Consider the following 26,909-nt stretch of genomic DNA (forward strand, 5'->3'; position numbering starts at 1 on the left):
AAAATTTGGATCCAAGTGGTATCCTTCTGAAAGCATGAAAAATGATAAACACACCACCAGCAACTGAGTTGCTCAGGTACCGCAGTAAGTTACACATATATGTATTTTGTATGTAGATCTGTAGGCATTCACAATATATGTACAGAGAATTATAATTAGTATTAATAAATTTATGGATGCTTAGGTATTTCCTTAATTTTACAATCAAAATAATTTTTGGTTAAGTGTGTCTCTAAATTATCTTTGAAGGAAAACACCAAAGAAAGATTAAATTCAATTCAAACTCCTTTCTAATGAGCAACACTTGGGACCCCAAACTCCTGTGCTACAATATGCGTAAGGTCCATCTTAGGCAAAAGGTTTAACAGACCGATCTGATTTCTTGCACCTAACATGAGGTGCTGCTGTTTCTTGCTTATTGCCTTGCTGCTGATCAACTCGGTCTCAATTCATGCAGCATAAACGCCTTCTCCTGAAGCCAAATGCCATGTACCAGCGGTACCTATGAACCAGTGTGTCACTTCTTGAGAACTTCTGTGGTATTCTTTTTGCTATTAGAGGAGATGCCTGGACCTAAAGGATGACATTATTCCAAACGTGAAAATGAACAGTTAAACCCAAGGTTTAGCTGATGTGTGCTCAACTGAAGTCTGTCTCTCTTTTGCTTTCTCTCTCCTCTTTTCATGTGATACCACAAAGACGACAGGTTGTGAGTTAAGGAGGATGCGTTTTATTTTTTTCATCCTCCCTTGTCACAATTTTTACAGTATACTATCCAGTTGGTCTTCATCATCAGTTTAAGCTGTTTTATTAAAAGAAATTGTAATGAGACCAGCTTTTATACCTGCAAGAAACTAGGAAGTTGTAATACTGATATTTGAAAGCTGCTGGCTAGGACTAACACAACGGGAATAAGAGGTGTGCCTGCCAACATAGTGATCTTTTGTTAAAAGGATGGGCACTGATACTGCTTTGCATGCTGTTGCCAGTCTCTCTGCAAAGATGAAAAGCAGCATTTATGCTGGCAGGATTTAAAGATGACAACATTAGCATTCAACTCGTACATGCTGCAGAGAAAAGAAATGCAATTATTTTCCTTTCTAGCTAAGTTGTATGTGCTGTTATGCCATCTCTTCCTCTTTCTCATTTGGTAATTTTGTGAATGAACACTAAAGCTCCCAGTTATGCCTTCCCTTCTATTATGTGTCTGGTTTTCCTGACTGCTATTTTTCTTCCAGCTAAAATTAAAAGAAAAAGGGGGGGGAAATATTAGGCCAGACCTATGGTACAGACAAAAAAATTAACTGTGCATGGCAGCAGAATGCTTGGTGACTCAAATACACAAATGAAATCTCTTGAAAACATTTTTCCAGTTTGCTTTTGGACAATAAAAATCCATAAAGTTGACACAGGACATTAAGGAAAGATTTCTACAGGAAAACGCCACAGAAGATGATAACGGCCTGGGAAAAGAAGGTTAGATTAATACATCTCTATTTTAAAAAGAAAATGTTGCTGAAGCATTTACAGAAGAACAAATACAATACATTGTATCCTACACAAAGAAACTGACTGGCATCATACTTTACAAGAAAAACATTATACAAAATATTTAAACATCAAGTATTAGCAACTAATTAATTTACAAATGTTTTATCCCAAAAATCTTTAAGAAAAATCCTATAACTGTATATTCTGTTTTTGTACTTCTACCAGAAACTACTTCCACAGGGACAGAGAGCCATGGGTGGTTGGCACATTTCAAGTAGCAGTGAAACTACTACCTTTTTTCAAGCCCATTCTGTTTCCACATCCTCTGTGTGTTACAGAGATGGGGACTGTGCATTCCCACATAAATTCCCCAAATTTTGCTCCTCTCATGTCTGCAGGACCAGCCCTTTTCTGCTACTGGTAGTATCTGCGCTTACAGAAGAGTGGCACAATTTTCCTTAAAAGTGTAGGACAGACCCAAACATTTAATTTCTCTTTCATGGGAATCCACTGCTCCATCAGGCTTGAACATCTCTAGTTTTCCCATTTTTTTTAAATCTCCAAGACAGACATTCTTGTAGCATTCCCTTCCTCCTCCCTTTACCTCCTCCTTCAACAGCCAGCTTTCCTGCATTTTGTACTGACTGGTTTACGGAGCTATGTGAATGTGTTTACTCTTTTTTCTGCCTTTAGGTTCAGACACAGAGGTGGTTCTGTTTTACTTTTTCAAGCAGATAGATTCTTCCAATTTTTCTCCCAACTCATTGCAGCTGACATGATAAAGAGATGGTCTGTTCAGGCAGCATGACAGAATCCTTTAGGACAGCAATACAGGCTCCATCTAAAGAAAAAAAAATATTCCCCTATGACAACTCCAAAGAGCATACAACTTTGTTCTCTGTGCTTGTAGATCATCCACACTGGCTGCACAGGATGGGAAGGAGGTTGTTTCTCAGGTGCTTTACACCCGTTTTGAACTGAAGTCCTATTTTTTTGTTTATAGCCAGAGGACTGTTTACCAAAGAAGGGAAAATTGGACCTATGTAGGCGAGGCTTCCTCTCAAACTCTAAGATGGTTGTCAGGGTACCAACAACCACTTTAATTATGCTTTTCTTTATTGCAGATCCATACTGGCTGTTCTTCCCTGCCTCCTTCAAACTCACCTCTATGGCTCTTCAAACTGTTTCCTGCCTCTCAATCCTCAAGCAGCTCAGTATTTCAATACCTTTTACAATTAAAGAAAATTCTCAAATTCCCTTTACAATGATGTGATTTCTTTTAGCTGTTTTTCCATAGATTTTGGTAGTCACACTTTTAAGTACTCCCATTTCACAGCTGAATTGCTCTCAGTAATAATCTCCTAGAAATAAAGGTGCTTATTCCCTTCAGTATTTGGACAAATCTGCTAATTTTCAGCACAGATGAAATCACAGATCACAATTCCTGAGAAACAACCAAGTTATCTTCCGGTCTACAGACCTCAAGGTGACTTATTTTCATTTGCCAACTGCCTTGAGTTAATCAGAGACAACATCTAGCAATTCCACTGAAGAACATTCAACCTGGTATTTGCTTTACAGATGCCTAGGTGGAAACACACGTTAATCTTACTGTTGTCATTCAGATCTAGCACACACTGAACAACTTCACAGTGAAGGTGTAACTGAATCCAACTTCAGCTCATCAATTTCAGTGAACTTTCTGGAGCAATACTCATCTTCAATGAGTATGTAACAGAGTAACTTTAGCTCTGCTATAAATAGCGAGATCTGGGAAACACTCTTCAGTGACAAAAGCCTAGTCGTGCAGATCAAGAAGAAAACACCAGCAAGCTTCAAAACCTCACTAGTTTATCCCTCTCTGCTTCAGAATCTGTGTCCCTCAATATCAATCAGCGTGTTATAAAGACTATTTGCGTAGATAATCTGGGTTGTTTGTTCGAAGACAAAACACTTGCAGATTTGTGATGAAAAAAAAGAGACTGATGAGTATTGCAGGAAGTTACAAACTTCCCAGGAATTGCCTTTCACTCATCTATGTGCTGTGAACAGTGGTCAAGAATTCTCTATTGTGCTTTTCCAGAATTTACATCTGTTGACAAGAAGTGACAGAATCAACCACCTAGTATTTTCAATAACCAGGACAGAATAAAAAAAAAAAAAGGGCTAAACAGAGAAGTTGAAGGCTGGAACTTAAAACAAATGAGTACGTTCCACCATTTCACATATTTGAAGTAAGAACAAGAATTAGGCCAACCACCAAGAAAATTACTAGAAATGGGAACAAGAATTCTTCAATTGGACTGCATAAGACAATTCCTCCCACAGCTGAGGTATCCTCTGTTCAGTGCACCAAAAAGTTCATAAAGTCTGTTCATGGTATTGACAATAAAGATTGAATAGATATCCTGTCATCCATTGTGCCAGGAACCTGGAGTTTCATTCTTCCATCCTTCCTTCCAACAGCCAAAGAGGCCAAGAACATGAACCAAAAGCTGGGCACGCTATTTGGTCACAAGAACCTATTATCCTCTAGCCTGATGCATTCATCAGTACATAAGATACTGATAATGGTCCTCTGCTGATAAATTAAGGTGATTTTGAGTTTTGCTCCATGAACCCCAAGTGGTCGTGCTTCTTAAACATGGTCTGATTGTTTTCTTTAACCTATCAGATCTACTATATAGTGCACCTACCAGAACAACTGGAGTACTTAGCTTGTGCTGCAAAAAAAAAACATTAAAAAGAGCAACAGAAGATTGTTTAAAAAATAATTCCCAATTGAAGTTTTCATTCAAGCTGCTTGCTTGTCCATTTTCCATTGAGAAAGACTTACGCAGTCCACTACTTTTTAATCAAGTAGTTTTACCATACTTTTTCCTTCAGTGAAAGCTACTCTGAGTCTAGACACTTGTTTTGCGCTTAAGAAATATAAAACATTTACTTCAGCAAAATTTCTTACTCTCTTTCACCTAGGCTTCGGAAAATAAAGGGGTAAAAAAGCAGCAAACTGAACATGTGGTCCAAGTTTTAAAAACGTATTTGTTGAGAATGCAGCAGAAATCTGATTCCTTAGGTGACATTGCATAGAGCGGGTAGGGAAGTAGTCTAAGACGATGACAGCAGAATGCCTCTCCATTAACAGATTCAATCTTTTATCTTCCAGGAATACAAGTTAACTAACTCAAATTTTTGGAGATAAAGTTGTTGTGTCAAAAAGGCATGCTAGCACAGTGTTGAAAGAGAAGATCTCTTTTGAAGAGATCTCTCAGTCAGCAACCCGGTGATTGGTACATTCCATCTTGAAGTAGTACAAAAATTGCATGCTTTTTTTCATTCTGTAATGTCTTCGGTATGTGCAGTTGTAGACTTCTTCTGTTCTTCAGCGATAAATACATATTCTAACTGCTGAGTTCTCTTTCCCACACTCTCTGTGTCACTTTTTAAACTTCCACCCAACTGTTGGGGAATTCTTCGTTTACTGGCAGCTTCTCATTCTCAGTAACTTTCCTAAGTTTGATGGAGCACTAGATTTCCAAGAAAGAAAAATAAAATTATGTTCCTTACCTGAGTTTTGTCTTCTCTGAACAGGGATCTGCTGCTCTGTCAGGACCCACCCTGAGTTGGTTGCATTCAGCAACTCTTTTTGTATTCTGGCTTCATGGGGTTGGTCAAAGTCTTTCTCATCAGAGGTTTTCTGGTTGGAGAGAGAAAGAATTGCAAATGTACTCTGCCTAGTACACACTTTTCTTGTGCCTCTATTCCAGCAGGGTGACTCATAGTTTAAATCCGTTTTATTTTTCCTTGCAATTTTACAGCTTTGCACCTCTGACAGTTGGGTCTGGAGAGACGTCTGTAATTCCACCTACTCGTCAGCCGAGAAGGCTATCAAACAGGCTTCCCAGCCTTGGTGGAGATGGGGAAAACCAGCAGTTTTCCAAGTGTGATAGAGCAGGGGATTTCCATTCAGAGAAGACAAAACTAATGAAGGAAACTGATTTTTCAACTACCAGTTATTTTAATCTATCCACAGCAGTCTCAGTGCCATGTAGGGTTTATTCTGTCTTGCCTCACTCCCTAGAAAAATGCCTCCCATCTGAGGGGTCTTCTGTAGCTCTCAGCACTGTTAATATCTACTATTCTGAGAGTTTCAGAGTGAGATGTGCAATGAATTCTGGGATTAACAGGAAAGGTTGTATGTTAAAGAACATTACTTATATGGCTGATTAGTTTCAAGACTGTAATTCAGCTGCTTAAGAGGATCTGAACGTTCTTGCTGTCAGAGAAAAGGAAAAGCAAAAAGCATTTTTATTCGAAAGACCACCATGCTTGTCCACTCTAGAAATAATCCTTTGAGGGAAACAACAACAACAAAAAAAATCAGTATTTGAGAGACTGGCAAGGGTTGAAGGAACTAAATCTGCTGTACCAAGCCTGAAAAATAAAAGCAGAACGTACAGATATGCTACCTTTTTACAATATTCACTACTTCCTGGAAAAGAGTTCTTTCATCAGTAGCGTAACTGACTTCTAGTCCTGTAACTCCAGATCTTGTGAGTAAGGGGGCTTGGTCTCTGCTCCCTAGAAAATAAAGTGAAAAAAAGAAAAAAATCATTACAATTTAGAAGGAATTTCATGACTGCAGTCAACAATATTACTTGAGAACAAAACATACAACTCAAAAGAAGTATGGAATACAACCTATGTTTATCTTTAACATGAATTGCTATCACAATTAATTCCATGGACTTATTTTGTTCCTCCTGGGTGGAAAAGTGTGTTCTTCTCATTTTGTAAAATTCTACCATAGTGGTAATCTTGCACAAATTCTCCGATACAAATAAATTTGTTTCAAGAGAAATGTCACCATTTTACATGTACAGGAGTCCATCTATTAGAAAATTATATTGAGTAAGAAATATTAAAAGACCATAACAGCTCACACAGTGTTTTCATGCAAAATATTTAATTGCTAGCTTAAGAGTAGTGCTTTGCAAAATGCTCTGAAGAATGAAAATGCTACATAACATAGTATAGTTCTTTTTTCAGTACAATTCTTAAACACTGTTCAGTTACTAATATAAATGGAAAAACATGAGCAACTGCTTACTTAGTGCACATTAAAAGTGTCTACATTGATAATGTGAGAATAATAGCTAAATTTGTATGCATGCAAGAACTCAGCATTTGCCTTCCGTATAAAAAAACCTCTTTAAATAAATTATATGCAACACATACTTTGTCTTTTTGGTTTCTCTATACAACAGATACTAGAATCTCTGATTAAGGCAACAATCTGGAGTTTTTAAAAGGCATTCTACTTTGACACATTTTTAAGATCTTGAGAATTAAAAGTGTGCTTTCAGAAATAGATGTTGAAATGAGTACTGCAACTTACAAAGCAATAGTAATACAAAAAGGGGGGAAAAAAAAGGTGTATCGCAACGTCAAGTCACTCCACAGGGAACTCAAAAAAGTTCGAACCCAAAAATATTGACAGCACACATCAATTAAAGCAAGAAATGTCACAATAACATTTAAACACATCATTTTATTTCATTAACAAAAACAGATCAGAAGCTTTTGGTTTTCAAAATATTATTGGACCTCTTTACAGAGAGCTTTTTCTTGATAATTTATCAGTGGCACACACCTAGGGAGCCATAGTGGCTACACTGCGGAAAAATCTCACTTAGTCAAGATCATGGTGATAATTTTTTTAAAGATAGTAACAACAAGCATGTAACACCAGAATAAACTTCACTAAGAATAAAAAGAACTTAGCTTAACATAATATCTACAATACTTTGAAAAATAAACTGGTAAAAGAAGGAGCTGTTGCCTTAATGCTAATTTTTTTTGATAGGTTTTTGTCCACACTTAAATTTTAGACAGTATTTTGTGGTTTAATACACATTCACAATGCCAAAGAAACCCTGAAAGAAAAGAGGACTTTTTAAAAAAATTTTTTGTTTGGGTTTTTTTTTTTTTTTACTAGCCTAAACCAGTGGTACTCAACCTTTAACAGCTGGAGAGCCACTTCTTTATTAAATGGAGTTGTAGAGCACCATAAAAATCAAGTATCAACAGTGTGATTTTTTTTCCATCATGACACTTCAATGTGTGATGATGCTGCCTCAACACCGTCACATATTGATACATCACGACATGACACATCAGCATCCTCTCTCCCAGCAGCATTCTGTCTTCAACCCCTTCTGGCTGCTAGGAAGGAGTGGGGTAGAGGGGTGGAAGGGGCAAAAGGGCGAGTTTTTCCCCATTCTGCCCCACGGCTGCTGGGTGGGAGGTGATCTCTACTCTTACCTGTGGGGGGATCCCAGCAGCTCCTTTTCTTTCCCCCTATGGGAGGGGGAACTTCAGCGACTCCCACACTGCTGGTCCATTTGCTCAGTGCTCCCCGCGCTGCCTGATAGAGTGGAGCGCCGATCAGATGCCTACATTGCGAGAGCCGCCTGTAGGGCCATGAAGAGCCACATCCGGCTCTAGAGCCACAGGTTGAGTATCACTGGTCTAAACAAAGCCAAAAAGGTACAATAGAATAAGGGCCCCTGTTTAGATCCTAAAAGGATCAGATAAAACCACAAAAATAACCCTTAAGTAAAATATAAAACATACTGTCTTGCTTTTAACATTTTCTACTTGTAGCTATCCAGCAACTTGAGTAGGAAACTAAAGGCAGGTTTTCCTCTTTATACTTTTAGAACACTGCAGGGGCTTGTCCACAAGTACGCAAACATAGATATTTTGCACATGTGTATGTTATTTGTGGTTTACAGCCCATGCAATAGTTCTTTGGAAGATATAAGCAGGAAAACTCTGTTTAATACGGCCATTCATCCAACAGTCAACAAGACAAAATTAAATGAGCTAAATAGTAATATAGATACTCGATTATATTTTGCTTGCTACTGTTTGATTACTACAAAATAAGCATTTTTGCAAAATACGTTAAGAAAAAAAGAAATAGGAACCTTGGCTTGAGAGTGTCCTGTCTCTATCAATCACTATAGCACCAGTGATTTCTTTTTTATCGGTATTTGGCAGTGCTGTGTCTGATGAGATGCAATAGAATAAAGCACAGATCGGATCAAACTCTGGGTCTGGTTCCAAATCTCGTCTGGTTCGAGCATGTAACTCCATACTGATGAGGGTAAGGTGTTGGACCTACCGACAAATAAATAGAATAAGTTAGTATGTTTTGGAGCTTTCTTCAAAAAATTTAAGAGAGTATTAGTGCAAATTAGTGCATTGCAGACATTTAAATGGTCATATTATATTGTAACTAAGAGGTCACACCTGAAAATTAACAGAAGTAATTAAACATGCATCTCTGGATCTCACTTTTTTGCAAAGAGCATTATCTTACAAAAAAGATTAATCACTTAATACATTTTTAATACTCAATTATTAAAATTCATTATTTGTTTCCAAGTACTACCATCTTCTACCACAAGCAGAAAACACAAACAGAAACGTTCAGCTTCGCATCAGTGAATTCCTGTAATGTTTTCAAACAGCTTTGCATATTGAGCTGAATTAAGTTTCCAGACTGATCAAGAGCAAGGAACACCATTCCTCTTTATTTTCCTTTCCCTCTCTCACCAAAGACGTGCAAACAAGCATGGAGACTAAGTCACTTACAGGGAGATAAGGAGAATACCTAACTTTCCCTTCACTTGCATTAATGAACTTCCACATTATATTGCCATAGCTTTTTGCAGAATGGTTTCCATTAAGAAAATGCTAATCCCTATATATTGTACAGTTGTACATACTGTACAGTTTTGACTCTACAGTAAGTACTGTAGTATTTAATACTGTTTCATCACTGTGTTGTTGCTCTGTTGTCTTGCGTAATATACTTGACAGTGTGGACTAATGGGCAGGCTGGAGAGATTACAAGGGCAAAGTTACAAATATTTCTGAATATGTAAGCTGCCCTGGGGTCAGCATCATTTCCTCTAGATTTGCATCCTAAATCGCTACAGCAGCCATCACTGAAATGAAATTTTACTATCAAGCTCCATCTCAATTTCCTGCAAAATCATGTTTCTTGTGGCTTCTCCTATGTCACCTACTCAGTGCACAAAACTGCTACCTCCCCATCTCATCTGTAAATTTGTCAACAGCTGCTTTCAAGCCACAGATGTGGTGACTGTCTGGGAGCACATACATGCTGGCTGACCAATTAGCAGCCCAAAACAGTAGTACTGTATTCACACTGCATCCCTTTCTCCAGCCCCAATGCTGATCTCTCTTTCCAACACCAACCAGCTATCTACATGAAATATGTAGAGACATTCAGAGAATGTCTCTGAAACACGTACCATTTTGTTAAATACACTAGAAATTGGCCAGCAGGTTCAGAAGGTAGCATGTAGACACAATGGGAGGACCTGACTGGGTGATGCCTGATGCCTTGTTTCTTAAGAAAACAATTCATGAAAGTTACGGTGAACTAGTTTTTCCAGTAATGTTTTTATACAAAACTTACTACTACTTCCTTCTGATCTTTCCCTTATTTTTATTTTTTAAAAAAAGGTTTACCACCACCTCAACAAAAATACTGCAAAATTTAGTTCAATACTATAAAATAAAGGCATCTGAAGACCAAGCTGAAACTAGTCGATCAACTACTTAAAGCTGCAGACGTCTCACACTGATTAATTTTAAGTCAGGTAGGGACGAATGAGGAAAAGATTTTTAAATTCTGCCATTATAAAACTTTATAAAATTTACATTTTATAAAGTAACATGTAACAATAAGTTACCTCATGTAAAGATTTTGCCTCCTGCAGGTTTTCCACACTGACTTTAAAACCATAAGTGTTATTTAAAGATGGTCCTTCAATCTGAGAAGTCTCTTTCTTTGGAGCACCAAGGGCAGCAAATTGATTCTTATTGAGGGGGAGGGGGTGGGAAGAGAAAAACACACAGTATAATATTGAGAAAACTACAGGTTGTTAAATTGACATGCAATATTAATTGAAACTTATCTAATGAAAATGTAAACGCTACACTACAATTACGAAAAAAAAAAAGTTTTCAACCATCTCCTCCATGTCACTTTTCAACAGGGAAACAACACTTGTATCTTTCTGTCTTTAGTATTTATTTTTAATGAAACCTCATAGTAAACCAAGAGGCTGTTTGAAATACTTAAAAAAAAAAAAACCCGAACACAAAAAACCCAAACACATACCAACCAAAACCAAACACTCCCACACATACAGGCTTTCTTAGAAGCCTGCGGACAGGGGAACCAGCAAATGTCTATTCTCTCTTGAGCAATAATTCATCAAACCACCCTGTTTCAGTCACCACTTTTTAAGGCACTGAATTAAGGGTACACTTAAATACCCACTTGAACTGGATGAATACCAGTATGTTGAGAACAAAAGAGAAAACGAATGGGTCATTTTGGTAATGCAGCTAGCCACTCTTCTGTTTCCAACACAGGGAACAGAAACACTGTTTAGAGAAATTTTACTCTGTCAGCATACTAGTGCCATTAATTGCCTGCTTCAGGGGTCCTCAAACTTTTTAACCAGGGGGCCGGCGCGGATGCAGTGGCAGGCAGTCATCTGTGGCTGCTTGGTTCCCCCCCAACCCCCGCCGGGGGGGTCTGTAAATACCAGGGGCCGGATTGAGGACCCTGGGGGGCCGTATCTGGCCCGCGGCCGTAGTTTGAGGACCCCTGGGCTACGCTGTTTTCAGAAAATGCTTAGAACATTGTCTGAAAACTAATACACACAGAGATACATAATATACAACATCTGCATGTGTGTATATATATATATATATACACACACATACACACACACACGGGAAATCACAATTGAACTTAAAAAGGATGTTGTAAGTAAAAGAGCAAAAAACCAGCCTTACATGGCACCTCTTTAGTGTTTCATTAGCATCTCACTACCCTAAAACATAACATACTCTCCATATCCAACTTCTCCCCGCCCCACAAATGAAACTGATTTCTTCTTCCTAACTTTGAGCGTATACTGATACCACAGCAATTGCACCCTACCATTTTAAATGTCTTTTCAAGATCTTGACAGCAAAAGAAAAAAAAAAGACAGAAGAAAGAATGGAAATGTGTATGTGTGGCATAATAAAAATGCATCTGTACATAAATCTTCATCTACCTTAATTTGTGTGGTTAGGAGTACTCTTTGAAGACTATCAGTATTACTTCCTCTCTTGTGGCTCAGTTTCTGGGCTTTTGGTTCTGTAAACATAGATGAGTACAAAACTGCTTAGCCTCAGTAATATTGTCTAGGCATTAAATAACATGCTAGAAACCAGAGGCATTTGGTTTACAAATATTATCTATATAAAGAAATACAACTTTATTCTCTGTTGAATCCAAAGCACAACTATTACAGTTTGGTATTTTGGACATTAAGGAATGTATAGTACAAGACCAGTAAGTTACCAAACCTCACATCATTATCACCTTGAACAGTGAAATGTTATTCACACTCTACATTGAGACTATGTTTGGAAAATACAAGCAATACAACCAACAAGATTTCAAAATTGCCAAAATAAGCTATACTTTTAAATTAAGTTTTTAATCAGTTCTTCAGTGTTCAGATACTAGAGACCATCAGGAAGCAAAAGCGTGCTCTGCTTCTAGACATTTTTCATAACTCAACAGTTAGTTTAACAACAATGCACAGGCCTTTTCCTTTCCAAAACAAGTTTTAAGTGTATTTTTGTGGGGATGCAATTATTTTATCATTATGTCAAAAGAAATATAATATATTCAGAAATTCTTTTGGTGTATCATTAGAATCACTTAATGGATTTACCTGTGGATAAAGGAGTAAAACCAAGAACTTCAGGTAGTCTGTCTTGATTTTTAATCTGCACAATGGGTGTACTATGTAGGCAAACAAATCCAGGATTTCCAGGATCTCCATTAACTGGAAACGGTGATGTGTCAAAGGATGTCCTCATGTCCCCTTGGGTGGATGGAGAGTTTTGTGCACTTCCAACAGGTACGACATCATTTTCTTCCACAGAAGACAAAACGATATCCTGACTTTTCCACTCTGCGTCTTCTAAATTGGACTGCTTGGGATCTGGAGATGCTACTTGCTGCCAAGGAGGAAGTACTGGAGAATCTGGTGAACTATAATTGACATAATAATCTTCCTCTTCCTCCTCCTTATCATGTTCTAGTGTTGAAGTACTAAGTGTCTTGGCTTCATACGGAGTTTTATTAGAGTCTATGTAATTTTTAGTATTTATAGAAGTTCCTATAGTACTTACAGGCTTATCACAGATTTCCTTGGTTTGTGTTTTTGTAGTTTCTGCCACAGAAGCAGAATTCTTTGTAGGCACAATAGGTCTTTCACCTTCCAGGCTAGATAAATGTAAATCTTTAGCTGCTTTTACTACTTCTACAGATTTCTCTTCAGACAATACTGAAGAGCTGAAATTCTCAGCTGCCTTTGCCAGCTCAGCAGGATGATTCTTAGGCAATTTCTTGAAATGTTCATACTCTTCTTTGGCATGAAGCCATATCTGAACTTGCTGTTGGCTTGGAGCACACTTGCATGGCATTATAACTATTTTTTTGTCTTCACTAGTTTTATGGCTATTACTTTCTCTTTTATTAACAGTAGAGTGACCATTACAAGGAGGAGACCCTGGTCTAGGACTTTCCGTCATTGCTGAAAACGCAGTCTTCCAGAGTCGTAGACCTTCTAATGAGAAGTCCCCCTCAAACTCGAGCAGGTCATTTGGAAGTCTAGTTTCCACTGTGAGAAGCCGTCCTCCAATCTCCCTGTGAAGAAAACAGTTTGAATTGTTGTTTTGCTCTGAACTACACTGCAGGCAGTCCTCAAGATGATATACAAGCAGAGTCCTGCTAACTAGTTTTCTCGCTATGGAAATCCTGTGCACAGTATCTTTCTTTTACAAACCAAGCAGGCACATTCCCACTTACTACAACAATATCAAGCAATAAAAAAAATAAAGTGTCATGAATGAAAAAGGGTATTTGCACAGGAAGTACAGTAATTTTCAACTTCAAATGTATGCATATCAGAAGGGATCTTTTATGCATCTGTGCCACATAACAGTGTAAAATTGTTTACAGGAATAAATTAAATTTAATATAATCACAAGCATATGTAGGCAGAAATGCATTTAACACAGTACCTTGGCTTTTCTGGGGCATCTGAAGGATTGCTGCAAAATGGTTCCTGATAAATTGTTTCTGCGAGATCATGATCCAGCAAAGTTGCCATAATTTCTTCACGACTGGGTGGGGACATGAGAGGCTTAAGAATGTGAGCAGTACGAGGCGTGAAACTTCCATTCTTTGATTGTGAGGGAGAACTGGTTGATCTTGGTGAACTATCTGGAGTTGGAGTTAGTGCCTCATTGTTTCTTGAAACATGTAATTCTAAATCCTCAGACGCTGCATCTATAAGTTCACCATCGGGAGAAGACAATATGGATGTAAAAGAGGTACTAACTGAATCAAGTGGTTGACAGGGTTCAAAAGTGGTTTCTTTTCTAATGTGGCTTTGAATCCAGTCTGAGCTGGCTGGCTGAGAAAGGTTAAGAAATCTCTCTTTATTTACTGTGTTTCTATTCAATTTGAATTTTTCATTTAAACATACCTCAGTCTCTTGTGTGCAAGAGGTATCGATAGAATTAGATCTAGAAGTTGAAGGATGAACGTTTTTCCTCCATTGGCTATGGCAGTGGTTCTCATTATTATCCAGTGAGGTTTTCTCAAAAAGCTCAGGGCTCAGAGAACCAGACCGCATCCATTTACTTGTGCTTGAAGTATGTTGCTTTTCTTCCTCAGATTTTTTGTCATTATGACACAGAAAGTCATTTTCTGCTGTTTGTCCAGAACCAAGATCTTGAACTGCATCACTCAAGAATTTCTGGGGCAAATTTTGATCTGCTGGGACAAACTGGCTTGCGGAATAAAAACTGCAAAATCCAGTTTGCCCTATAGTATTAATATCAAAGTTGTAATTGTGGTCTGGAGACAAGCTGTCTTCAAGCGAGTAGCAGCTTTCAAAACCAGGGTCTGAAAAAAAAATGGGGCTGTCATCAGATACAGTGTGATCAATGCGACTGGTGATCTGCTGGCTTAAAGACTCCATTTTTGACAGTTTTGGTGTTTTTTCTTTAGGTTTTGTATTCCTGGGAGCACGAGATTTTCTTGGCAATGCGATTGACCGTGACCTTTTGATTGCTTTATTCTGTTCAAGAGGGCATGGTAGACTCCTGCTCAGCTGTGTTTTAGCCGGTAATGGTTCCTGTGTAACGTTTGCATTCTGAGCTTTCTGTTGTCGCTTCTGGAGCAACTCTTTCAAAACAGCTAGGCCAGACTGTCCTTCACTGAACGCTGATGGGGCCACTACAGTCCTATTTTTATACTGGGTGATGGGTTTTGGTTGCATGGTTGTTTCTGACAGAGATCTCTGTTTTACTGTTTCAGGTTTAAAATGTGATATATCCAAAATAAACCCTCTCTGGTTTTGATCCCAGTTTAACTGTTTCACCGGACTCTTCAAAGATGTTACAAAACAGTTCTTAGGCAGCTGAAGTGGCCCAGGGCTTTCTTCAGATGACTTAAGAATAGAAGAACAAGGATCAGAATGCTTGGATGCCTCTGGTAAGCAGAAGATCTGCTGTTGATTACTGTCTTTACAATGCAAATAGTTAGAGGCATGTAACTGATCCATCTTTGCTGTGTCCAAAGAGTCATGAGCCTCATTTAATTTCCCGGCTGGTGGTAAGTATCTGTTTTGCAGATTTTTTATCTCTTCAGCTTTTGCAGAAGTCTTATCTTTAGAGATGCGTGCATTCTGTGTTACCTGAGTTGAGTGATTAGATGGATCAAATATGTTTTGAATGAGAGCAGACTCCTTCATTCTAAACACAGCACTTTGAGTCCTGGGCCTTTGAGAGCTCATTTTTGGTACTTCCCTTCCAGATGCCACAGGAGTAGATGTGAAAGATGAATGAGGGTCTTCTTGTGGAGCAGGTAAACACTGTGCGTCTACAGGCTTATCAATTTCCATCAATGAATGAAAACAGCCTGATGAATTCCCTTGTGCATCAGCTGCTGAAGGAAGCTGTGCTGATGGCAGATATCCTGCTGAATAGCCAGGAAGGGGACTGTCTTTCCGGTTATGAAGTGGCTGTGAGTTGACAGAGCTGTAAGAAATCTCAGGCAGATCTTGACGTTTCAGCACAAACTTCACTTCTGCAGCAGAGCGAGCATTTCCTTTTTCATCTTTAAACACAACACGCTTTCTCGAGGGTGCTTTTTCAGCTGTTTTTTGTCTTTGTTTTGTTCTAGGTTTCTTCTTTCCATCATCTACCGTTTTATCGGCCTGATTAATCTTTTTCTTTTTCTTGGTAGATACAGTGGGGCTAGCAAATTTCTTTTTACATTTCTTAACCTGAGTTTTTGCTCGACTATTTTTTCCTACACTAGAATTAACAGTCTTGCTGTTGTACATATTGGGCCCCCTACTATATAAAGCTTCTCTATCCAGGTTGGTCAAAATTTCTTCTGCTTTTGGATCAGTGGGAGACCAGCAGCGAGGTGGAGATGTGTTTACTGGGCTTGTGCTTCTCTCAGAAAGAAAACCTAACTTAGACATAACATCGCTATAGTTATAGTCACAGTCTTCAGCTTCAGCATTGTAGGATGGTGAAGGAGGAGAAAGAATTGTATGAGTCCTTTTTCTGAAAGATAAAGTTCTTTTAATATTTTTACTACATGTTTTTTGTGGTTTTCCAGCTTTTTTCTTGGTTGACTTATGTTTTGCTTTCCTTTTGTGACTTTTCTTTGGTGTCAGTGGATAAATAGGATATTTGGTTGCAGGAGAGTCAGGAACTTTTGGCCAAAAGTCCTTTAAAGGTGCAAGCTTTTTATATAAGTTCATTTTTTCCTCTGTGAGTACTACTCTTTCCTCACTAGAATCTACTTTCCCTAGTTTAACAAGCATATTTTTTCGCCCTCTAAATCTATTGATGATAATATATTTAATAATAACAGGTGGCAATTTTTTAGAAAGTTTTCTACGCTTTCGAGACTTCTGAGACCCATCCAAACTTTCAACACTTTCTATAGGTTGAGGTAGATTAATTTTTGAGTTGTGTGCAGCAAAGCTTGATTCACTGTCTTCAGTCTCATAATTTACCTTCCGTTTTGTTCGGAGCGTGTATTTATTCCCACATAATCCAAATGACTGCTCAGTTTCAAGAGATCCATCTGCAAACTGGCAGTCAGTATAATTAGCAGTACTTGTAGGCATTTTGTTTTCAAAAGCCTCAACAGGAACTTGAACTAAGTCACTAGGTAAAGCACTGTCCTTATCGGGAATGTTACTACAAGCATTACCTTGTGTATAGCAGCTTTCCTTCACTGATGCAACATCATTTACACTTGCAGGCTCTTGATGATTGATAAAACTATGTTTCTTTTTATTCAGCTTCAACCTGGACTGTTTGTTGCCTTGCTGTAATTTATATGTCACAGGAGCTAACTTCTGTGGTCGACTGAGACAATTAGAAAGAACAACACTAGGAAAGAACATATAATGTGCTGCTTGTTGACTGAGGCTTGGCTTTTCTGCCTTATGCTCCTGAAATTCTTCATACCTAATTTTAAGCTTATTAAGGCCACCTTCATCAGTGTTATTTTCAAGTGAATGTACCACAGTTCGACTGCCTCCTGAACAAGACACCAATTCACAATTTTCTGTAACTGTTGCTGGAAAAAAGCTATTTATACTTGCACTGCTAGATTTTTCACTTACTTCAGAGGACATTTTACCTTTGGAGTGGCTGGAGTGGCTCAACTCAGAAAAGTTAAATAGGTTTTTATTCAACATGCTGTCACCAATGTGGCGGCCCACATGCATAAAAGAGACATCCTTTTCAGCCTTTCTGATGCTAGTATACTTCCTACTAGGTATCTGTCTGCTCACTGATGAAATATCATCTTCATACTCAAAAATGTTATTTTCATGTGAAGGAACTGGGAGAGTATCTTTATTGTTACTGTCTTTGTGAGAGTTTTCTGCATGGGTACTATTGCTGAATGGAGTTGGGTACTTTGCTGAGTAAGTGCTTTCTTTTGTAAGAGAATGGACTGAAAGTTCAGGTCTTGTTTCTGTGTTTGGTTGTGAGAGGTCTTCTACTAAATCTTCATTATTCAAAACATGGTTAGAAAGGGCACTTGTGTGTTTACACTGAAAAGTAATTTTAGCAGAAGATGGGGGTTCTAGTGTAGCAGCATCTTTGTGAAAGATTGAGGTCTTTACAGACATTTTGCTTGTTGCAATGACGGAGGAGTGAGTTCGAGAACTTTCATTATTCAAAGGATTGTCTGAAATGGAAGACAAGCGATTTTACTCTAGTTTTCCTGTTAAAAAAAATAACCTAAGACATTAAACATTTTAATAACATTTTCCTGAAAGCCCTCCCATTCAAAGAACAAACAAAACTCTTCTAAATCACACTGCATTTATGATCATGACAACTACAGCCCCAGAGTACATGAGCTGCTTTATCAAAATCCCATCTTCAGTACACTGGCGTCTCAGCCATTCTGTCAGTTACTCATAAATGGTAGACTGGCACACAATTGCCAAAGGCTTCATGCTGGTTTTCTGAAAGAAGTCTTCTAAAAATCACTTTCAGGTAACTCAATACAGACTGTTTTCTAGAAAAGCTTGTATCCTGCTTTGTCCCTGAGAAGCATGCATACTGACTGGCTCTGAAAAACAAAGAACTTAGATGACTTTCCCCTTACAGAAAAGTCATTGCACAGAAGGCTGAAGTGCTATCTTAATACAAATCCCTTGCCATGTTGTAATTTTTCTGTGTGCTAAGCATCGTTTGCTGCACTTTTATAAAGCAGAGCAATCCACCACCCATTTAGGTGTTTATGCAAGGAGCTTGCACTGTTTAGTTAGAACATGAATACATATCCATGCATTAACATTCCCACGCTGATCTGCAACCAGCATGTGCTGTGGTAACTGTCCTGTGCAGACTCATCACGTAATACCCGGGATGATTTCTTTCTCTTTCACTGATACTTATCCTGCAGTAAATGTAGTTAAAGTGCAGACAGGCAGGTGCTAAGTACACAAAACAACTGGTTTGTAGCAACTGTGTGCTTGCTCGTAAACGCAATGAACACCAAGTAATTTGAAGGAGGCAATTGCCACAGAGCGCTGGGCACACTGCAATTTGTTCATGTGTCCACATCTTTAGGTGAAATGTTGAAGGGGGACAGGAGCCTTGAAACATGCTGTATGACCTGGAAGCATGCACTTCACACTGTCAGGGGATCTTTTGAGTTTTTACTGTAACTCTCAAACAATTTGGGGATTATCTTAGATTCATGCTGCCTTCAGCTTAGCAATTTATTTGTTGCTGGGTGAGAAAAAAAAAAAAAGGAAATTTCAATCTGTTTCTAATAACATTTTCTAATACATACACAGAGTCTCTCTGCTGTGAAACACAGCTGGGAGATGCTGCCTATGATTCTTTGAGGTTAGGAGTCCACAAAAAGAATAAGGATGATTAACTGAAAACCAAGAAAATGGCCAACAAACACTTGGAAGATATCTGACTATTCAGATATAAAAATGGCAAAAATATTTGTCAGTCACTCAGAAGTTACAGACACAGATTCATGTGTGAATAAGCATTTTCTAATTTAGAGGAAATGCACTGAGATCATTCTGAATTTAATGTATCTCTTATATTAAGAAGCTGATGTAAAAGCTCACAGTAATAAACTTATTCTATGTTCTTCTGCATGTGGTATTTCATATACTTAAAATATTCTAGAATTTAAAGAAATACTTAAGATACAGTCTCATTAGCCAGAAGCATCCCTTTTTACATTAAATTACAAAGTACTGCAAATAAGGAAATTACAATTGTATATTTTGCAAAACCAAATCTTATTAGTAGTACATCAAGTCATGTATTAACCCTACCATTATACCTATAAAAGCAAAGGAAACAGCAAACTATGCTTTAAACAATGAACACAGAAGAATAGCTGTAGTTGTCTATGTAATAAGATCATATAGCTTGCTTTCTCTAATAAAGAACTGCTAATAGATATATTAAGATGTATGTATTTTATATACTAATAAATGATCTTTGATATTTTCGTCAAATAAATTCAAAAGCATGAACTAATACAGAAATTTTGTAAAGGGTTACATTTCTGCCCTGAAGAGCAAATGCAGTAATAGGAAATGAGGTACATGCATGAGCACAAACAAGATTTTAAATTAACCAGTTTGTACTACGGATTAAGAAAGAAGTTTCTGTACAAATTGATGATAACCACAAATTTCAAATTTTAAAGGCGATGAAGTATGGCTAATACAACATCTCTAAACAAAGAAGATTACTGTTTATTAGACCAAGAAAAATGAACCTAATACAGAGAAAACTCTGAATACATAAATATATTTCTCCTTACAAGATCCATATATTTCACATTTTTTGCTCAACAAAATTTTATAAATGTGAAAATATGTAATTGTCTACTAGAAGAAAAAAAAATAATTGCCTAACCTCAAAGCGTACATTCTATTAAATAAGGTTATTTGATCAAAGATAGCAGGTTATAAAGAAATTACAAGAAATATCTCTACAGATTAATTTAATTTTTTTATAGGTTTTGAAGGGCACTTTCTTCTGTATTGCTTTCCCACTGCATAGTTTTAACTCATGCATTCCCAAGATGTGAACATGCAATCTACTGAATGAAACATAAGCTCAAAAAAAGGCTCACTATATTTTAGCATGTGAGATAAATACTTGCAAAGACTCATCTAAACTTACACAATAATACATTTACTATTTACAGTGCAATCCTGGCAGGATAAGCAATACTACAGAATCATTAATTTTAATACCATATTTGCATAACAAATAGTAACAGAAAAATGCACCTTGCAACAAGGTAACTATCTTTTCCACCAAACTAATTAAACAATGCCCTTTTTGGATCATTAATACAATAGGAAAAGCAGAATCTGGTAATTTGTAGAGGGGCACTGAGAATAAAATATAGTTGGCTGATAAGGAAGATATTAAGGGCCTGCTTCTGCAATCTGTTGAAAGCATTTCCTTCCAAGTGAAACAAGAATTGAAAATGTTTAACACTTCTGAGAATTAGCAAGTTGATCTGAAAACAAAACTATGACCCAGGTAGTAATTCAACTTCCAAAGCTGGTTTTTTTTATTTACTTACCACCATTTTCATCTGCAGTCCCATCTAACTGAGGTATAGAGAGATTAGCTAGGAGTGTATTGTTACCACTCCACTCCATTTCTTCCTCTGAAGATGAATCCTCTTCTGTTGAACTTCGATGCATACTTTTGCCAGCTGACCTAAAGAAAATCAAGGGACAAATTAATACACAATACTTCTCTTAGAAAATACCAATAGCCACAGGGACCTCAAAATCAAAGGGGTGTGGTGCTGTATGACTGTGTGAATTGGGAGAGCAAAGGGAAACAAAAAAAATTGTTACATTTCTCACTGAGAAATTCAAAATATTATTCAATGTTACTATTTTAAGAGGCAACATTGGTGACCAACCCTTTAAAAACTACAGCCAAAACTAGCAGGATTCAAGGATTCATTAGATTAAGAAGTTATAGAGAAGGTATTTTGATGCTCAATTTTACTGGTTTAATTTTAGCGCTTGAAATTTGAAGACTAAACCAGCTATGCAAAATTATTTCAGTTTAGCTCTTAGCAAACAGATTTTTACCTTTTTTTTTTTTTTGTTAAGGAGTCTTTACTGTATTATAACAATTCACTCCCTCGGAAGGCTTAACTAAAGCACAACCACCATATATGTTTGTTTCCATCCCTCCCTGAACATTCTGAAATTGCTGTTGCTAATACTTAAGCCACTTCTACTAAGTTAACTGTTCTACACTGCCATTTTTACAGTCATAAACCTGCTGGGGAAAAAGAAGTAGTAAATCCACAAATAAAAGCTTTATGAATTTTTCATGGTTTTAAGGTGGCATGGCTTTGGGGGGGGGCGGTTGGGGGGGGGGGGGGGGGGGGGAGTTAAAAAATTATATAGAAAAACCCAAACCCCAAACACTCTGGAATATTACCACTTTGGAAGCACTTAGCAATTTGATTTCTTCTTCTTTAAAAAAAAGTGTGAGATGGAAATAATTCTTCATAGAAATAAGCTATTCTGTGGCTACAAGAGAGAAATCCAGATAAACGTTAAGGAACTTAGGTATGGTGGTGGTGGGGGGTGGTTGTCTTTTTTTTTCCCTGTTTGTTTGTTTTTAAGAGAACAATAATTTTCCTAGTAGCTTGATATAATAAACCATTACTGTGTAATGCCTTAAAAGCTATAAATACCAAGGTTTCAAAGTTACAGGAAGGAAAATCCACAATAATGTAAATACAGTTTACTTCTGAAGAACTCTTATCTGTGAAGTTTGACCACAGCATGAATTACATATATCGTATCACCACAGACATCTGAATGTCCTCAGCACTGAGCCAACTTAGATCAAACCGTGTTTATTGGTTCAGGAACAAAAGGCTAAAATATGGCTACATAAGTTCCACACTAACTCAAGTCTGGAAGCAGCATAACTTGGAAGAGAGAACTGACTAACAAGCACAGTTAGGTACACAACGGCCACGACCTAGGTAAGTTTATTTCTCCCTCTATGTTCCAAAAACATAGAAAAGTCCAGTGCAAAGACATTCAGCTCTACTTGCAAACGTACATCAAACTGGGGAGAGCAATCAGTACTCTGGAGAGTAGGGCTGCTATTCCAAGGGATCTCAATAGGCTGGGGAACGAGCTGACAGGAACCTCATGGACTTCAAAAAAGGACAAATCCAAATGTTCCACAAATGAGATTAAATAACCCCATGCATGGCTACAGGCAGAGAGAGAGATGGTTGGGAAGTGGCTTTGTGAAAAAGGATGCAAAAGCCCTGGCAGACAGCTAGTTGAACCCGAGAATATGCAGTGTGCCTTTGTAGCAAAGAAGGCCATTTGCAGCTTGGGCTATGACTGCCAGACAGTAGCCAATTTCAGTAGTTGTGAGGCTGCATCTGGAGTATTGTGCTCAGTTTTGGGCACCCCACTACAAGACAGGCACTGACAAACTGGAGCAAATCCAGCTGAGGAGCACCAGGGTGACTGGGGGCTGGAGCACATGATATATAAGGAGAGGCTAAGGGAACAGGATTTATTCAGCCTTGAGAAAAAACTAAGAGATCTTGTGAGTGGGTGGGTATAAAGAAACCAGATTCAGAGGCACGCAGTGATACGAGAAGGGCGATGAGCACAGGGCTGTCTCAAGGGATGTTATGTACAAGGAAAGCATTCTTTATTATGAGGGTGTTGAAACACTGGAACATGTTGCCTGTACAGGCTATGCAATCTCTCTCTTCGGAGATACTCAAACCTTGACCAGACAAGGCCCTGAGCAACTGATCTATCCAAAGCTGCTTTGAACAGGGCACTGGATATGTAGCATTTAGTTGTTTCTTCCAACCTGAATAATGCTATAATCCTGTGCATAAAGCAAACCTTTGTCAACTTTAGTAAACCCAGCCAGGATGCAGACAACTTGGATCTCTCCGCATTCAAGCCCATCAGTTTAAATTCCAGGAAAATTGTGTAATACAGTGTGATACAACCATACATGAACCAGTTCAGGTCTTGATGGGCTTTTTTCTCCAGTTCAGCACAAACCAAACCCAAGCCATTTAATTCACTCAGGAGAGTGTTGTTACTCCTCATTACCTCAATGTATTTTTTTGAATAACGGAAGATTGGTGAATACCCAGTAAAAGAAAAGTGATAGTATGGATATGGTAGGATTCATTAGGAAGTACAGACAGTTTATTCTGTACTTCCTAATTCTGCCCGAGCAGAATAAGGTTAGATCCATTGTCAGACTCAAACTGGCTCTTTATTCATGAGCAGAATCGTGCAGGCGGCAAAGATACCCATGCTGTCTTCTGAAGTCAGTCCAAATTCTGTAGATCACACTGAAACAAAGCTTGTAATTCCCTCTGAACGTGAGTTGACTCCCTGTGGAGGCACCTTGTATGTACACTCTAGTGCTTTCTGTCTGGGATTAAGATGTGGGCATATATGACCGAGTTAATCATGAGTCAGCTCATCAAGTCTGATGAGTTTTTAAAAAGGATTCTTTACTGCATAAAAGCAATTAATTGCTCCAGGATCCTACCCGACTCCAGAAATTGTACAGTCATGCCCATACAGAGCTGTGCCTGAGCCAATAAACTCTGCAAGATATAGGCTGGTTTTACACAGGAACTACCACTAAACTGAAGATTAACATTAAGTGGTTTAGATGCAAATTCCAACTTTTCAGAATACTGTGAAAAAAACCAAAGAAAATCAAAAGGTCAGATAGGAAAAGTAGCTTTAGAGATTAATTATCTCTAGAACTAGTGGACTAATGATCTAACTTCTGATTCTTTTACAACTTCTCTGTATGTCTTCAGGAAAAAAAAAGATTAAGTATTTCTATGCCTCTCATGCTCTCCAAATTATACTATAAATTATGATTTCTGATGTAAAAACCCCAAATACCAAAATGTTAAGACTGTGAAGTCTCTCATCTTTCAAATAGAATTATAAATACCAGAAGGTCTGTCCAAAGCAGGGGTAAAAAGACACCGGATAGAACTTCTTTCAGTGCCTGTCAGTGCACACTGTCCAAAAGGTCACTACAACCTGAGAAGGTGTTCCAAGAACTATGGCCTTAAATATATTCAAGTTGCTGACCTTCAGCAGTCCAGCAGAGCAACGTTCATGTTTTGATTTACGCTTTGAGCATGGAAACAAACAGGTGTTTTTCTCAGGCCTCTGGGTCAGTCAGTCTTCACAAAAATACCTTCTCAAATATTCACTTCAGTAAAAGTTACAGGCACGTGAGATGTACAAGATACACCTTAACATCTGTACTGTGACCTTAAAAGGAGCTTATAACTAAAGGGTTTTGTATTTGGACTGGTAGGACAAAAAGCCTACTCAATTTTTCCTCAAACAGCAAACTAGAAGCTTAGGTCTAGCCCAACTTAAAACATTTAATCTTTATTCCCATATAAAACTGACGATTCACAGCATCATGTGGACAACTGCATTCCATCCCAAGATTTGCATAGAGTTTTCCAATACTGTCAACAAAGACCTCTCTACAGCTCACTGGTCTCACAGCACACTTGAAAACCAGGTGGCAGGGAGGAAGGATCTGGCAGAAAAGGACATATGAAGAAAAGAAAAATCACATATATACCTTCTTTTTGGCCCAGGCTCTTCAATGCTGCTGTCCCACCTTTGGGACATTAACAAGCTAAGTTCCATGTCTTCTTTATCGCACTGTGGCTCATTTTCTTCATCATCACTGTTCTGAGAATTTCGACAGCTTCCAAGAGAATGATGGTGACAGAGTGTTTTGTGATGTCCCATCTGATATCCATCATTCTCCAATCCAGCCAACAGATCAATCATGGCCTCATCAGCACTACTGTCCACTGCAGAAAAAGCCCATACAAGTAAAATCTATATTTTGTTCTACTTGTAAATGACTAGTTTTTGTGTAGACTATAGTCTATCATTAAATACAAAACCAAATAACCCCTCAACTTTTTAAAATCTACTAGTTTGTTACTGTCTAAAAGCAAGGCAGGCTACAGACACAAAGCTCTTTTCGTATCTTATTTTTTCAAGTTTTATGATTTGCTATCTTTTCTAGCTCTTTATCTAGAATATCAATGGCCTTTTTTTATTTTTGCCTTCCTCTTTTGATTACAGATTTATTGGAAGCACTTCCCTCTCTCTCTCTCTCCACATCCTCCTATTACCTCCTCACATTCAGTAAAGCTTCGCTCTCCCCTTTTGTTTCAGCATGAGTGCCAGCTTCTGAAGCATCACTGCTTCTCTTGCTCTCACCATTTCAATGGCTGCATTAACTTTATTGGGCACTTCTCTCTGTGTCACTTGGAAGACTTTCAATTGCTGCATCTCATGAAAGGTGATGCTAATTTGAGCAACCAGTTCTTCCTTCCTTCTGTCCTTTACTGTAACACTTAACTTCATCTCCCTTTCCACTGCAACCTATTCTCTTCCTAGGTTCCTCTAAACACTGAAATTTTACCTGATTTCATTCCTACTTTAAATTTTAATTTTTTTTGACCCAAGCTTACACTAACTCATGCACTTGCCTTCTCATTCTTTACTTGGATTTCTTAAACACCCTTCAAGTCATAATTTTTTCTCACTCTCCTCCTGCTTACCTTTCATCTGACCTCATAACCAATTTATGATCTCCAGTCTACCAGGCATCTTTGTTACTTCTCTCTCTCCTTCTCCTCTGGCTGAAGAACTACAATCTCTACTCTCCTTCCTCAGGAAATATCATATGATTTACAATGATCCTGAGAATCATATAAAATACGTCTCAACATTGATGAGGAAGGCATTTTCTGTATTTTACAAAGGCTTCACAAGATACCATGCAACCATTCAGAATGGAAACCATCCCCTTTGCCAGAGTTCTGAATTAACCCACTTTCAGTTGCACTTTCTGTTCTTGGCTCCTTTGCCCCTTGTGAGGTCCATCATTAAACTCCAGCCTTTACTTCCCATTAATATAAACCTTATTGTGTACTTCACAACAGTAGCAGAAGCAGTGTGCTTCACAGTCCCTGTGACACTACAATTCCACAAAGGCATATTAAAGACTAGTCCATGCTACGAAAGAGTGTAAGAAACCAAAAGATGCAGCTTGTTACTCATGGTCACACAAGACATCAGCAATTAGTAACCCCATGGTAAAAACAAGGAGACTGGGGAGAAAAAAAAAAAAAAAAAAAGGAAAAACAAAAATGAGAAGAAAACAACAGAAAATCATAAAATCTCCATTTGATTCCTAGCCACTGGAAAAAAACAGTCCATTTTATCACTCCTATTTGACTGAGCAATTCAAATTCATAATCATAAAACATACTCTATACATTATTTTAGCCAGTTCTCACCCTCTTGGCACAAACTTCTCACTCAAAAAAAAAAACCCAACCAAAAAAAACCAATGCTCACATCTACCAACTCCCACATCACTTCCTTACTTATAGTTCTTTCTATAAATCCAAATCCCTGCCTATAAACTTTCATAAACAAAACCTCACCTACTTTCTGCAAAATAAAACAGCACTGAAAAGTAGTCCTAATCTCACTCTATCCGCTCCTCCTCTCTTTGCACGTGAAGACTGTATACTGTGGTATATTATATTACCCATAGACTTATATTGTTGCCCACATTGTATC

At 37.9% G+C, this 26,909-nt stretch overlaps 1 protein-coding gene across 2 annotated transcripts in view; it reads right to left on the reverse strand.

The window, feature by feature from the left end:
- Window positions 1-26,909, reverse strand: part of REV3L (REV3 like, DNA directed polymerase zeta catalytic subunit) — a 124,739-nt gene that overhangs the window by 27,690 nt on the left and 70,140 nt on the right. For both annotated transcript variants that reach the window (XM_055810198.1, XM_055810199.1), the window contains 8 exons: window positions 24,880-25,117; window positions 20,804-20,943; window positions 13,693-17,902; window positions 12,336-13,315; window positions 11,667-11,749; window positions 10,284-10,409; window positions 8,484-8,676; window positions 5,961-6,072 (listed from right to left, as the gene is read on the reverse strand). In XM_055810198.1, the coding sequence (XP_055666173.1) occupies window positions 5,961-6,072; window positions 8,484-8,676; window positions 10,284-10,409; window positions 11,667-11,749; window positions 12,336-13,315; window positions 13,693-17,902; window positions 20,804-20,943; window positions 24,880-25,117 (6,082 nt within the window). The remainder of the gene's footprint in view (window positions 1-5,960; window positions 6,073-8,483; window positions 8,677-10,283; window positions 10,410-11,666; window positions 11,750-12,335; window positions 13,316-13,692; window positions 17,903-20,803; window positions 20,944-24,879; window positions 25,118-26,909) is intronic.

This window comes from Falco peregrinus, chromosome 7 (genome assembly GCF_023634155.1).
Source record: "Falco peregrinus isolate bFalPer1 chromosome 7, bFalPer1.pri, whole genome shotgun sequence".
Lineage (NCBI taxonomy): Eukaryota > Metazoa > Chordata > Aves > Falconiformes > Falconidae > Falco > Falco peregrinus.